General features: G+C 36.3%; 1 protein-coding gene and 1 non-coding gene across 2 annotated transcripts; one reads left to right on the forward strand and one right to left on the reverse strand.

Annotated features, from left to right (window-relative positions):
• Positions 1 to 3,669: 3,669 nt before the first annotated feature.
• LOC114820429 (uncharacterized) lies at positions 3,670 to 9,241 on the reverse strand. The gene is made up of 2 exons (XM_070823435.1): positions 8,602 to 9,241; positions 3,670 to 7,560 (listed from the first exon to the last, which is right to left on the reverse strand). The coding sequence occupies exon 2, from the start codon at positions 7,353 to 7,355 to the stop codon at positions 5,673 to 5,675; it is 1,683 nt and encodes a 560-aa protein (XP_070679536.1). The 5' UTR covers positions 7,356 to 7,560; positions 8,602 to 9,241; the 3' UTR covers positions 3,670 to 5,672.
• Positions 6,864 to 6,968, forward strand: LOC139197271 (small nucleolar RNA R71). Its single transcript, XR_011582510.1, has one exon. It is a non-coding gene; the product is annotated as a small nucleolar RNA R71 (small nucleolar RNA).
• Positions 9,242 to 12,943: the final 3,702 nt, after the last annotated feature.

The following is a 12,943-nucleotide window of genomic DNA, read 5'->3' on the forward strand; positions in this document are numbered from 1 at the left end:
TGCTACTCTAGAACATTTGTAGGTCCTCATGCAACAAGGGCAGGTAAACATATATTCATAGCATTAAAATCCTAGATATGCTCACTATGTATGCATCCATAGAAACACATAAAGAATTTATCAATGATATAAGTAGTGAAACAATTTTCATCCTTTCATAAAAGTCATTCAAACAAAATATTACAACAAACTTACAATCATATTCGGGGCTTCAAAACATCCCCTAACTACTAAAAATTAGTTACACATTATTCTCAAATTAAACCAAAAGTAAAACATGGGTTTGAGAAGATAAAACCCTTTTCTTCTGTCGCTCTCTGCCCTCTCCCGTCAGTCTCTCCTATTTTTTTCTGTTTTCTTTTTCTGTTCTGCCTTCCCTGCCTCTGCTGCGCCTCTCTCTTCTGTCAGTCTTTTTCCGCACAGTTTTCTGTGCTTCTCTGTGCTCTGCTGCTTCTGTCAGTCTCTCCTTGCGCACCCTTCGCCTGTTGTCCTCTCTTCTCTGCGTTTGCTGCGTGTCTTCCCTCTGCGTTCGCTTTTCTTTTTTTATGCTTTCTCCCTGTCCTTCTCCCTGTCGTTGTTTTAAGACAAGGAGAAATAGAGCAATCAGCCAACACTTGGTATCAATCTTCCGATCTGGACCCGACTGCCTGGAACCCCTTCCTGATTGCTTACCTAGCCTTGCTCTCGAGTACTCATCTTCATCATCTTGTGTTTCCTCTTCGTCTACCACATCTGCCTGGGGGACAGATAAGGGAAGTGAAAATGATACCTCGAAGCATGTGGAGACAATTCAGCTAGGGACAAGGAGAAAGAAAGCAAGAGGTGGGCACTTGGAAAGATTGAAGAAAGAAACAGACCAATACCTCTACCTCGTGCCTGACCGCCGTGCAGAAGAAACAAGCAGAGAAGAATGCAGACTGCACAATTCAGAGTTCCTTGGTTTCAAATCAGACTCCGAGATTCGCCTACACAAATTGGTGTGTTCTTTCCTTTTCTTTATGTGTCTTTATTTCATTTTATATTTCTTTCCTTCCATTTTTATGTCTTATTGTTCAAAAATTCCTTTCATTATAATTGGGGGTGGAAATATATTTCGTTAGTTTATTTCTCTATTAAAAAAAAACAATTTGCATTTTTATTGTTGTTTGTAGCTACTTCTCAATTCTATGATGAGATTTGTTTTTAATTTCCTTCTTACTTTCAAGAAAGTCTAATTTCTTTTCGTTGTCTTTGTGTTAACTGTGATTTCCAGAAATCAACTTGAAAAATAAATGTGCCTAGTCTTGTCAATGTGAAACTTGAGCATGATTTAGCGTTTCATATGTGAATCATGTGAGATTATGTAAACCTTGTGAGTTTTTGAGCCTATACATGATTGAACCATTATGCATCAATCTCATTCCTTCTTGTGCGTATGATCTCACTGTACATGTATCTCTAGAACTTGCTTTATACTACTCAATTCATTAATCAATTCATGTAATAACTTGGAAGTGATATAGGCCATCTTTGGATCGTTTGAGCCTTTCATGCCTACCTTATATGCTATGTTTATCTGTAGTAGCCCATTGAGCCTTTAACTAAGCCATTTCTTTGTTAGCCACATCTCTTTACCTTGCTCCAATATTGGAGTTGAACCCATACACAAAAATCGATTCCTTATTGTTTTGAGAAAGTATTACATGGGTTGTGCTTTTGGGGGTTTCATTTATGTAGAAAGATGGATGGAGCATGTGTATTACAATGAAATGTGAATTTGATGGGTGATGTAGCTTTTGCAGAAAATTCTTTCAAAAAAAAAAAAAAAAAAAAAAAAAACGAAATATAAGAAAATTGGAGAGTGTTGATTTGTTGAAATTGTGTCTGCATAGTATAAATTTCCTTTTGAAGTTGAATTTGGGGAGTAACTGGTGCTCGAGGTTTTATTATTTTTCTTTCAATTTGAGGTGGTGTGATATTGAGGTGTTGGAAAACTACCAAAGTGTACTTTCTCAAAATTTTTGATTTCCATATCCTTTCTTTCATTAGCCTATCACCTTTAGCCCCATTACAACCGTAATAAAGTCCTATTGATCCAAGGTATTACTTAAATATTTATAAGCGAGTTAGGTGGACAAGCAAGCATATGGCGGCATGTACAATGAAATCACTTGAGTGAAACACATTAACCAAAACTTATGAGTGAATGAGCGTATGTCTTGTGAGAAACTCACATGTTTGCATATGATGATTTAAAGGAGCTTGGAATTGCATTGACATGGCTAGCTCACACATGGCTTTTCAACGCTTTGTTTAAAGGAAATTTGGTTAACTATTGGATGATGTTTTGAGCTCTTGTTACTTACTTCTTGGTTGTTTGTTTCATGATTAACACTTATCTCTGAAATCGAAATTGAGAAGTTGGCTACTAAGTTGTTGAATCTAGTCTTAGTTGAGTGGTTTTGTTTTGTGTTTTGTTTTGCTAGAGGACTAGCAAAAATGTAAGTTTGGGGGTGATGAGTAGATTTTATATTATATATTTTACCCTAATCTTAGTATATTTTGGTTAATATATTGGAAGAATTTTGATACTTTGAATTGTAGTTTCAATATAGGACTTCCGACTTCCTCTAGAGCAAAACAGGATCAAATGGACGAATTTTGGAGTAATTCCAGTTGCAGGACGTTCGTGAGTCACTTAGCTTGATCGTATCAAAATTTGGGATTTTTCCACTAAGCGGTTATTTCTGACGATGAAATAAAGAAGCAGTGCGCAGTGTTGGAAAATGACGTTTTTGGGCTTAAATTGCGTTTTTGGAGCCCAAGATGACCTCGGATGGGTTCATGGCCTTCTGGAAAAGTGTTCAGAATATTCCAAACATTAAATCCAGCTATATTGGGCCAGTTTTGGATCAGCTTATGGGTCAAAAACGTGGCTGTTCAGATTTTGGACGAATTTTGCTATTTTTATTTAGGGTTTTTATTAATTTTAGTTGGCTAGGGTTTGTGGGAGGCTTAGCAAATATATTGCTTGGCCGTCTACAGTTTTTGGACGCTTTATTTTATGCAATATTGGAGACAGAGAGAAGTGCTAGGGTTTTGAAGATTTTCTGCTTGAAGGTGTTTTCAATCATTTTCTTAATAATATTTTCTATGATTTCAATTATGAATATGTGGAACTAATTTCTTTTGCTAGGGCGAAGCCTTGAGCCTTAGCATGAATATGTGATTTTTATTTAATTGATTATGATCGATTGCATGCGTACTTTGAATTGTTAATCACCGGGATAAAAACTATCTAATTGTCGTAATGTCTGATCACCATTAGGATCTTTAGAAAAGTAATTTGATGCAATTTTGGTCGGAAGGTTCCCTGAAATTGACGCTGGCTTCTTGTGATTAATAATTGTAATTTCTCTTAGGATGAATATCACGTCTTAAGGATTGCATGGTTTTTCAAAGGATTTTCATAAAGCATAATGAGTCTTTCATGTTTAGATTTGATCCGAACGTCCGGACGGGTTGCATGTTAGATATACGTTCTATGTTGGAGGTTCCAAGTAGAATATGAGTTAGGAAAATCTAACCTTCAAAGTGGCATGTGTAGATCATAAGTAATTGGTAAAAATTCATAGGATTGCTAGGTGATGGTGGAACCCTAGTGCTTTTTTTTTTTTTTTTTTTTTTTTTTTTTTTTTTTGATTGAACTCTGAGTACTGGTTGATCACCATGGTCTGTGTATATTAGGAATGTGCCAAAGTCCATGACTTGAAAGCTCTGCAACGGCAATGACGAGGAACAACAGCAAAGACTGCAGATCCGGTTCCGGCGAAGGTAAAAATTCTTGTACTCCGTTCATGATGGGTTCCATTCCATGAGACCGTTGTTTCATTATGCCTGCATGTAAATATACTGGTGTGGTATTGTTGTAGAACAAGCGGATCCATGACAGATCCGAAAGAAAGAATGCTCAACTGGATATCCATCAGACAAAAGGCAAGACACATCGCAACAGCCATGACTTAGCAACCTTGAAGGTATAACACTCATCCCGGCAGAAACTATGACTTTCACAATATTGTGTGGTTTTCAAAAACAAAAAAATTTATGTGTCTCGACATAGTATCATATTGGTGTGCTCTGTGCGATATAGGCGGATCACTGATAGATCCGAGGGAAAGAAAAGGGTGGACAAAGATCAGCTTCGATAGACAAACGGTACAAGCTGCCAAGAGCCCAGATCGGTGAATCTGGGAGGTAAAATTTCGTATCCTTGCAAGTGGAATTGTTGTAGATCTGGTAATAATAGCTGTACTCAGTTCTGTGGTGTTTAGATCTGTGATTTAATTGTGCTTCCTCCATGCATCGCAAAACTGAGCTGCAGAAAATTAATTGCTCTAAATTCTGTTTCTGTGCTGGATTTGCAACAATCACCCCCAAACTTGCATCTGTGAATGACTTTTTATGTTGACTGCTTTAAATTTCCAGCATAGTGTAGATGTGGTTGATGTGAACGTTCGACTTGCTGCTGGGTGCAGGATTCCAGCATAGGACGCGCTTTATTTTCCACGTTCGCAACCTGCAATTAACCAATATGCGTCAAAAAATTAAAATAAAATCAAATAAACTGGGTAAAATAAAATCAATATGCAATCTTCCATTTTTTCAAATATTTTTTTTTTTCGTAAAAATTTTTTATTAATTTTTTTTTTATGTATGTTTTTTTTTTTTAATTTTTTTTATATTAAAGAGAAAATCAAACGAAAATTAAAATTAGGAAAGAGTTTAGAAAAATTGGGTTGCCTCCCAATAAGCGCTTTATTTTAAGTCTGTAGCTAGATGTTGCGGAAGTCCGGTGGCTAGATCATTGGTGCCTTCAAAGTTGATGACCTGCCTACACCAAATTTCTCTATGCATGGTTTTAGTTGATGTTTGGTCACCTTCAATGAGAAATCTGTGCCCTTAGCCTTAATGTCCACATTACCATTCTGAAAAACTTTAGTAACCAGAAAAGGGCCTTTCCATCGAGACTCTTGTTTCCCTGGAAATGACTTGAAATCTGAACTTAATAACCACACTTTTTTACCAGGCTATATTTTCTTAAAATTTGGGCTGCTTGGCAAATTTTCATGTTTTTTCAAAGTGTTAATTGGCTGGTCTTCATGTATCACCCTTTGCTGCTGTGGTTTAGGACTTGTACAATCACGAGTTAAATTCGGGGGCTTTATGGACAAATGGTCAGTTGATGATCTGTTCATAAACTTGGCACTTGGTAAACCATCCAATGCATCAACACGCATGCATTCTTGGTTGTCACTTGAATGTATGCTTGCTTCAAACAACTTGAAAACAACAGTTTGACCTTCAACTCGGAATGTTAATGTTCCGGCTTCAACGTCAATAAGAGTCCGGGCTGTTGCCAGAAATGGGCGACCCAAAATAATGGGGGTTGTCAAATCCTCATCCATGTCCAACACCATAAAATCAGCCGGTAAATATAAATTGTCAACCTTCACAATAACATCTTCAATGACTCCTCTAGGGTAGGTAATTGAACGGTCAGCCAATTAAATAATACTGGAGGTTGGCTTCAGCTCCCCTTCACCTAAACGTTTGAAAACAGAATATGGCATTAAGTTTACACTAGCACCTAAATCAATTAAAGCACTACTAAAATCACAATTTCCAATGGTTCAAGAGATAGTAAAACTCCCTGGATCTTTTTTCTTTGGAGGCAATTTATGTAACAAGACTGCACTGCATTGTTCTGTAAGAATCACTTTTTCAAAATCAACAAGCTTCTTTTTCTTTGTGCAAACATCCTTCAAACATTTGGCATAAGATGGAATGTTCTTGATTGCATCAATTAACGGTAGATTAATTTGAACTTTAGCCAAAGTTTTCATAAAATCTGTTAACTGTTGATCTTTAGCTTTAGGTCTCAACCTTTCTGGATAAGGCATAGGGGGCTCGTAAACACGTTCTGCAGTATTTTCGGATCTGTCTTGGGACTGCCCAGAATCTGCAGAAATTGCAGATTTAGTTTGGGGTAGTTCTGCTGCCTGTGAATTCCCAATAGAATTTTCATGTCTGTTGTAACTTTTGCCAGACCGTAGAGTCCGTATAGCATTGCATTCTTCTCGTCCTCTTGGATTAGGTACTGTTTGACTAGGAAATGTACCCGGAGCTCTTTCTGAAACCTGTAAAGCAATCTGCCCCATTTGTTTTTCCATGTTTTTCACTGCTGCCTGTAGATTTTGAATTTCTTGAGTGGTAGTATTTGCCAATTTTTCAATTGCAACCTTCCAAGCAGCCTTAGGTGCAGCAGGTTGTTGTACCTGCTGTTGAAATTGAGGCCTAGTGTGTTGTTCCTTGTCCCACCTTAGATTAGGATGATCTCTCCAACCTGGGTTGTAGAAATTAGAATACGGGTCATATCTGGGACGTGGAAAATTATTAAATGAATTAACCTGCTCTGCTGTAAACTCCGGATAAGCATCTTTATGTGGACAGCTCAAAAAATCATGATTTGTCAAGCTGCAAATGCTGCAGGTAGCTTGTAAAGGCTGCTGTACAGCAACCTGTGAGCCTGAAATTCTTTGTAATAACATGTCAAATTTTGCATCAAATCTTTCAAGCTTTTTCTCCATTTTTTCAATTTGTGCCGACACGTATGGTGAACCATTTGACATCTCAAAAACAGACCTAGATTGTGGCTGCTCAACTGCCCACTGTTGAGTATCTACTGCCATTTTTTCAAATAACAAATAAGCCTCTTGTGCATTTTTATCTTTGTACGAACCTCCGCATGAAGCGTTGACAAGAGTTTTTGTAGTTATATTCAAACCTCTGAAAAATATGTGCATTTGATCAGTAGTATTAATACCCGAATGTGGACATTTTCTAATCAACTCTTTAAACCGCTCCCACGCCTCGTGAAACTCTTCATTTGGTTTTTGGGCAAACGATAAAATTTGAGTTCTCATATCAAGAGTCTTAGAAGCTGGATAATACTTGTTTAAAAATTTTTCACTGAGTTGGGCCCAAGTTGTAATGCTTCCAGATGGGAGTGTGAGGAGCCATCTCCTTGCCTGATCTTTTAGAGTGTATGGAAACAACCGCAGCTTAATAGATTCGGTTGAAAATCCCGTCACCAAAATGTTTTTGCACCCCATTAAAAATTCTGCAATGTGCATGTTAGGATCATCAGATGACAACCCATGAAACGTAGGTAGAATATTCAACATGTGCTGTTTTATTTCAAATGCAGTCCCTTCCTCCACTGCCGGATATGTAATGCAACTGGGTATATTTGTGGTATGGGCAGTCAGTGAATCACCCAGGGGCAGACCTGCCTCTGGAATTACAAACGCCATTTTTTCTTTTTTGTGCAGGTCCCCAGGAAAGACTGATTGCAGAAATGTCTCTTGCAGAGGACGAACCCGCTGCAAATTTTGCTCCCTGCGTTTTCTCCTTAAATTCTGCTCAAGTTTTGGATCAAGTGGAATCAATTTCTGCACTATTGAACGGGTGCTGACCGTGCACAGATTTCTGAAATCTGTGCTGCTGTACTGATGTAATCTGTAAAAATAAAATAAAAAAGAAAATTAAATGTTTTTTTATATGTATAAACAACAATAACTAATTGTAAATCTGATTAGTAGGGATTATTTTAAATAATCCCCGGCAACGGCGCCATTTTCTTGATAGGATTTTTACTACTTATGTGAACAGGCTTAAATCTCCTATTTTACTTGCAAGAATCACAAGGTTATTGTAGTATAAACGGATTTCGCAAGGTCATCTCCACAGGGATTAATAAATAATTCGAACTAATCAGATTCCATTTAATTATTGTAAAGTAGAAATTGAAGTGATTGATTTTATAACTTAATTAAAATAAAAAACGAATTTAATGAATTAAAATAAACAATCTGCAATATTAGGACTAGAGAGAAGAAAACAGTTCTGAGAAAATCAAATTAAGACAGCACTAGGGTTCCACCATCACCTAGCAATCCTATGAATTTTTACCAATTACTTATAATCTAAACATGCCACTTTGAAGGTTAGATTTTCCTAATTCATATTCTACTTGGAACCTCCAACATAGAACGTATATCTAACATGCAACCCGTCCGGACGTTCGGATCAAATCTAAACATGAAAGACTCATTATGCTTTATGAAAATCCTTTAAAAAACCATGCAATCCTTAAGACGTGATATTCATCCTAAGAGAAATTACAATTATTAATCACAAGAAGCCAGCGTCAATTTCAGGGAACCTTCCGACCAAAATTGCATCAAATTACTTTTCTAAAGATCCTAATGGTGATCAGGCATTATGACAATTAGATAGTTTTTATCCCAGTGATTAACAACTCAAAGTACGCATGCAATCAATCATAAGAAATTAAATAAAAATCACATATTCATGCTAAGGCTCAAGGCTTCGCCCTAGCAAAATAAATTAGTTCCGCATATTCATAATTGAAATCATAGAAAATATTATTAAGAAAAGGATTGAAAACACCTTCAAGCAGAAAAAAAAAAAAAAGAGAAAAAAAAATTGAAAAGAAAAAGAAAAAGAAAAAAAAAAAAGGACGAGGGCGATGATTACCTTTGAGGGGCGTGTGGAGCTTCATTGTACCATCTTTTCCATGGCAGAGTTGTGGGTGTGGTTGGCTAAGGGTACGACGGGGCGATATTTTTCATTTTACGAGGCGATGCTGTGAATGAGCGGGTTGCGTGGGTTGAGGAAAATGGACGGTTTGTAAGAAAGAGAGAACGAAGGCTCTTGAGTTTTTGAGAGAACTGATAACATTTTCTGCTACTAAAGAGAGAGAGAGGTTGAATGAGTTGTTGTGAAATGGAGGTTTGAATGGTTGGCTGAGCTTGAGAGTTTTGCAAATGGGAAGAGATCCGCGAGAGTCTATTTGGTTTGTCTAAAGATAGAGAAGGTTTTTGCATTTTTGGGAGTAATGAAGGAGAGAGCAGAGATATGGGGTCTAAGAGAAAAAAAAGAGGGAGTAGAGATGAAATGGGGAAATGAGAGAAGACAATAGAGAGATTAAAAACCTTTTCAAATTTTCTAGAGAGAGGACGATGGGCATATGGGGTTGATATTAACCCTTGATTTGGAATCCTATGGAGCTTCTCTTTCCGATGCATGACAAGTGGGTGCATCCTCCTCTTTTAGGCTCCCTAGGACACGGTTTGAAGAGAGGGGAGAGAGCCGTTTGGGCTCTGTGTTTGATGATTGACAGAGACATCAACCTGACGCCAGCTGCACGCCACTTTGACACGGCATGCCCACTGCATGCTTTTCAAACAAAGGAATCCAATGTTCCTATTGGACTTTTGTTTGCGAGTTGGGCTCAAATACAAGCCAGGTGTTCTTTTCTCTTTGATTTTTGTTTTGTTTGTTATTTTATTTTATTTTATTTTTTATTATTATTTTTATTATTTTTTATTTCTTCTTATAGTGTTGTCGTTTTTTTTTAAAAGTGTCCACTAGATTTTTTGTGTTTTACTTTTAGTTTTCTTTTTGTTTCCACACCTTGAGGACAAAGTGTGCAATAAGTTTGGGGGTGGGAAAGTAAAATTTTAGGTTTTTAATTTTTTTTTATGTCAGTTAAAAGTTTTCATTATTTTTAAGTTAATATCCATATATTATTTTAAACGTTAGAACAAATGGACATGGTAAAGATTAATCCCACATTAGAGTCTTTGCTATTTATCGTTGCTTAGACACTAATTCATGAATTATACTTTGAACTTTGCACATCACACCAACATGGTTTGTGGGGAGTGAGATTGAAACACTTGCTTTTAGTCTAAGTTTATTTTTAATTTTTAATTTTTGTTTTAAGTAAAGTCAGTTATTATTATGAATAAAGTCATAATTGTCTCACCCGAGGTTTTGCCTAGTAACTGGGCCAGTCATGCCTAATCAGCAGTGATTCTCGCGTCAAACGGTAGAGTTTTGGCATGGGGCAGGGTGGTTAGTTGGTTTTGTAGCCTTTTCAACTCGAGTTAATAAGTCCTTAGGGGTGTTCTACACCTAGTGCCCTAAAGCCCTAGTGGTTTGGGAGTCATTGACCTAAAGCTCGCTGCATGGGTTGGATCGAAAGCTTAAGTAAACCGACATTGCACGACCACTACTGTTACTGAAAAAAAAAAAAAAAAAAAAGAGAAAAAAAAAATTGAAAAGAAAAAGAAAAAGACAAATAGTTATATTTAAAGTTAGTATGTGTGAAATAAAGAAGGACGAGAGGTAAGAGTTTTAGTCGAGTCTCTTTAACTATGTTGGTTCACTTTACACCAAAGGAAGTTTGTGAATTCTTTTCTAATTGATTCTAAATAGCTTAAACTATGTGGTGGGATTAGTTGGAACTTTTGAAAAGATGTTCTAGTTTTTCAAATTTGCTATGGATTGCAACTTTGAAGGTGAAAATTTTTGTCAGTTAATTTTAGCTAGTTAGTTTGTTAAGTTTTTATTTTTGTTTGAGTCTTGTTTTGCTTGAAGACAAGCAAAAAGATAAGTTTGGGGGTATTTGATGAGTAGATTTTATATTATATATTTTACCCTAATCTTAGTATATTTTGGTTAATATATTGGAAGAATTTTGATACTTTGAATTGTATTTTCAATATAGGACTTCCGACTTCCTCTGGAGCAAAACAGGATCAAATGGACGAATTTTGGAGTAATTCTAGTTGGAAGACGTTTGTGAGTCACTTAGCTTGATCGTATCAAAATTTGGGATTTTTGCACCAAGCGGTTATTTTCTGGCGATGAAATAAAGAAGCAGTGCGCAGTGCTGGAAAATGACGTTTTTGGGCTTAAATTGCGTTTTTGGAGCCCAAGATGACCTCAAATGGGTTCATGGCCTTCTAGAAAAGTGTTCAGAATATTCCAAACATTAAATCCAGCTATATTGGGCCAGTTTTGGATCAGCTTATGGGTCAAAAACGTGGCTGTTCAGATTTTGGACAAATTTTGCTAATTTTATTTAGGGTTTTTATTAATTTTAGTTGGCTAGGGTTTGTGGGAGGCTTAGCAAATATATTGCTTAGACGCTTTATTTTATGCAATATTGGAGACAGAGAGAAGTGCTAGGGTTTTGAAGATTTTCTGCTTGAAGGTGTTTTCAATCCTTTTCTTAATAATATTTTCTATGATTTCAATTATGAATATGCGGAACTAATTTCTTTTGCTAGGGCGAAGCCTTGAGCCTTAGCATGAATATGTGATTTTTATTTAATTTCTTATGATTGATTGCATGCGTACTTTGAATTGTTAATCACTAGGATAAAAACAATCTAATTGTCGTAATGCCTGATCACCATTAGGATCTTTAGAAAAGTAATTTGATGCAATTTTGGTCGGAAGGTTCCCTGAAATTGACGCTGGCTTCTTGTGATTAATAATTGTAATTTCTCTTAGGATGAATATCACGTCTTAAGGATTGCATGGTTTTTCAAAGGATTTTCATAAAGCATAATGAGTCTTTCATGTTTAGATTTGATCCGAACGTCCGGACGGGTTGCATGTTAGATATACGTTCTATGTTGGAGGTTCCAAGTAGAATATGAATTAGGAAAATCTAACCTTCAAAGTGGCATGTTTAGATTATAAGTAATTGGTAAAAATTCATAGGATTGCTAGGTGATGGTGGAACCCCAGTGTTGTCTTAATTTGATTTTCTCAGAACTGTTTTCTTCTCTCTAGTCCTAATATTGCAAATTGTTTATTTTAATTCATTAAATTTGTTTTTTATTTTAATTAAGTTATAAAATCAATCACTTCAATTTCTACTTTACAATAATTAAATGGAATCTGATTAGTTCGAATTATTTATTAATCCCTGTGGAGATGACCTTGCGAAATCCGTTTATACTACAATAACCTTGTGATTCTTGCAAGTAAAATAGGAGATTTAAGCCTATTCACATAAGTAGTAAAAATCCTATCAGGGGGTATTTGATCACTCATATATTTCATGCATTTATACCATCAATTTCTAAAGTCTTTGTGATGTTTTTGTTTTAAAATTGTGGCATTTTACCTTACCTTGTGTTAATGTACAGTTAATTTTGTTTTAGGATCAATTTCAAGCAAAATGGAATAAAGAAAATAGAAAAAACAAATAAAAGAATTAGAGGATGGCACACGGGACAAAAAGAAGTGGACGGATAAAAGAAAAGAAAGCAGGGAGTGGGGGACACGGACAGCACAAGCAGAGAAAGAAAAACAGAAAATAAAGAAGTGGAGGACACGGACTGAGTGGAAGAATAAAAGAAAGAGCAGTGGGAAGGCAGAATAATAGAAAAATCCCACAAAGGATGGAAAGAGAGAGACTGACAGGGGACTGATAGAGAATAATAAAAGAAAGAGAGCATGCGATAGAAGAGAAAAAAGAGTGGGGAGTGGAAAGAAAAGAGAAGGCAGGCGCAGGGAAGTGGGCGGAAAAAGAAATAAAAAGGAGAGGAAGAAGCAGAGGGCGCAGGAGCAGAGACGCAGCAGAAGCAGAGGGCGCAGAGGGAGAGAGACTGACGTGAGGGCAGAAGCACAGAAGCATGTCAGATCTTCTTTTCTTGGTTTTATCTTCTCAAACCCATGTTTTACTTTTGGTTTAATTTGAGAATAATGTGTAACTAATTTTTAGTAGTTAGGGGCTGTTTTGAAGCCCCGAATATGATTGTAAGTTTGTTGTGATATTTTGTTTGAATGACTTTTATGAAATGATGAAAATTGTTTCACTACTTATGTCATTGATAAATTCTTTATGTGTTTCTATGGATGCATACATAGTGAGCATATCTAGGATTTTAATGCTATGAATATATGTTTACCTGCCCTTGTTGAATGAGGACCTACATAAGTTCTAGAGTAGCACTTGTTAATTGTGGTTAACATGTGAACCGATTTCTAGGATAAATAAGACAACGCACTTACG

This window comes from Malus domestica, chromosome 06 (assembly GCF_042453785.1).
Source record: "Malus domestica chromosome 06, GDT2T_hap1".
Classification (NCBI taxonomy): Eukaryota; Viridiplantae; Streptophyta; class Magnoliopsida; order Rosales; family Rosaceae; genus Malus; species Malus domestica.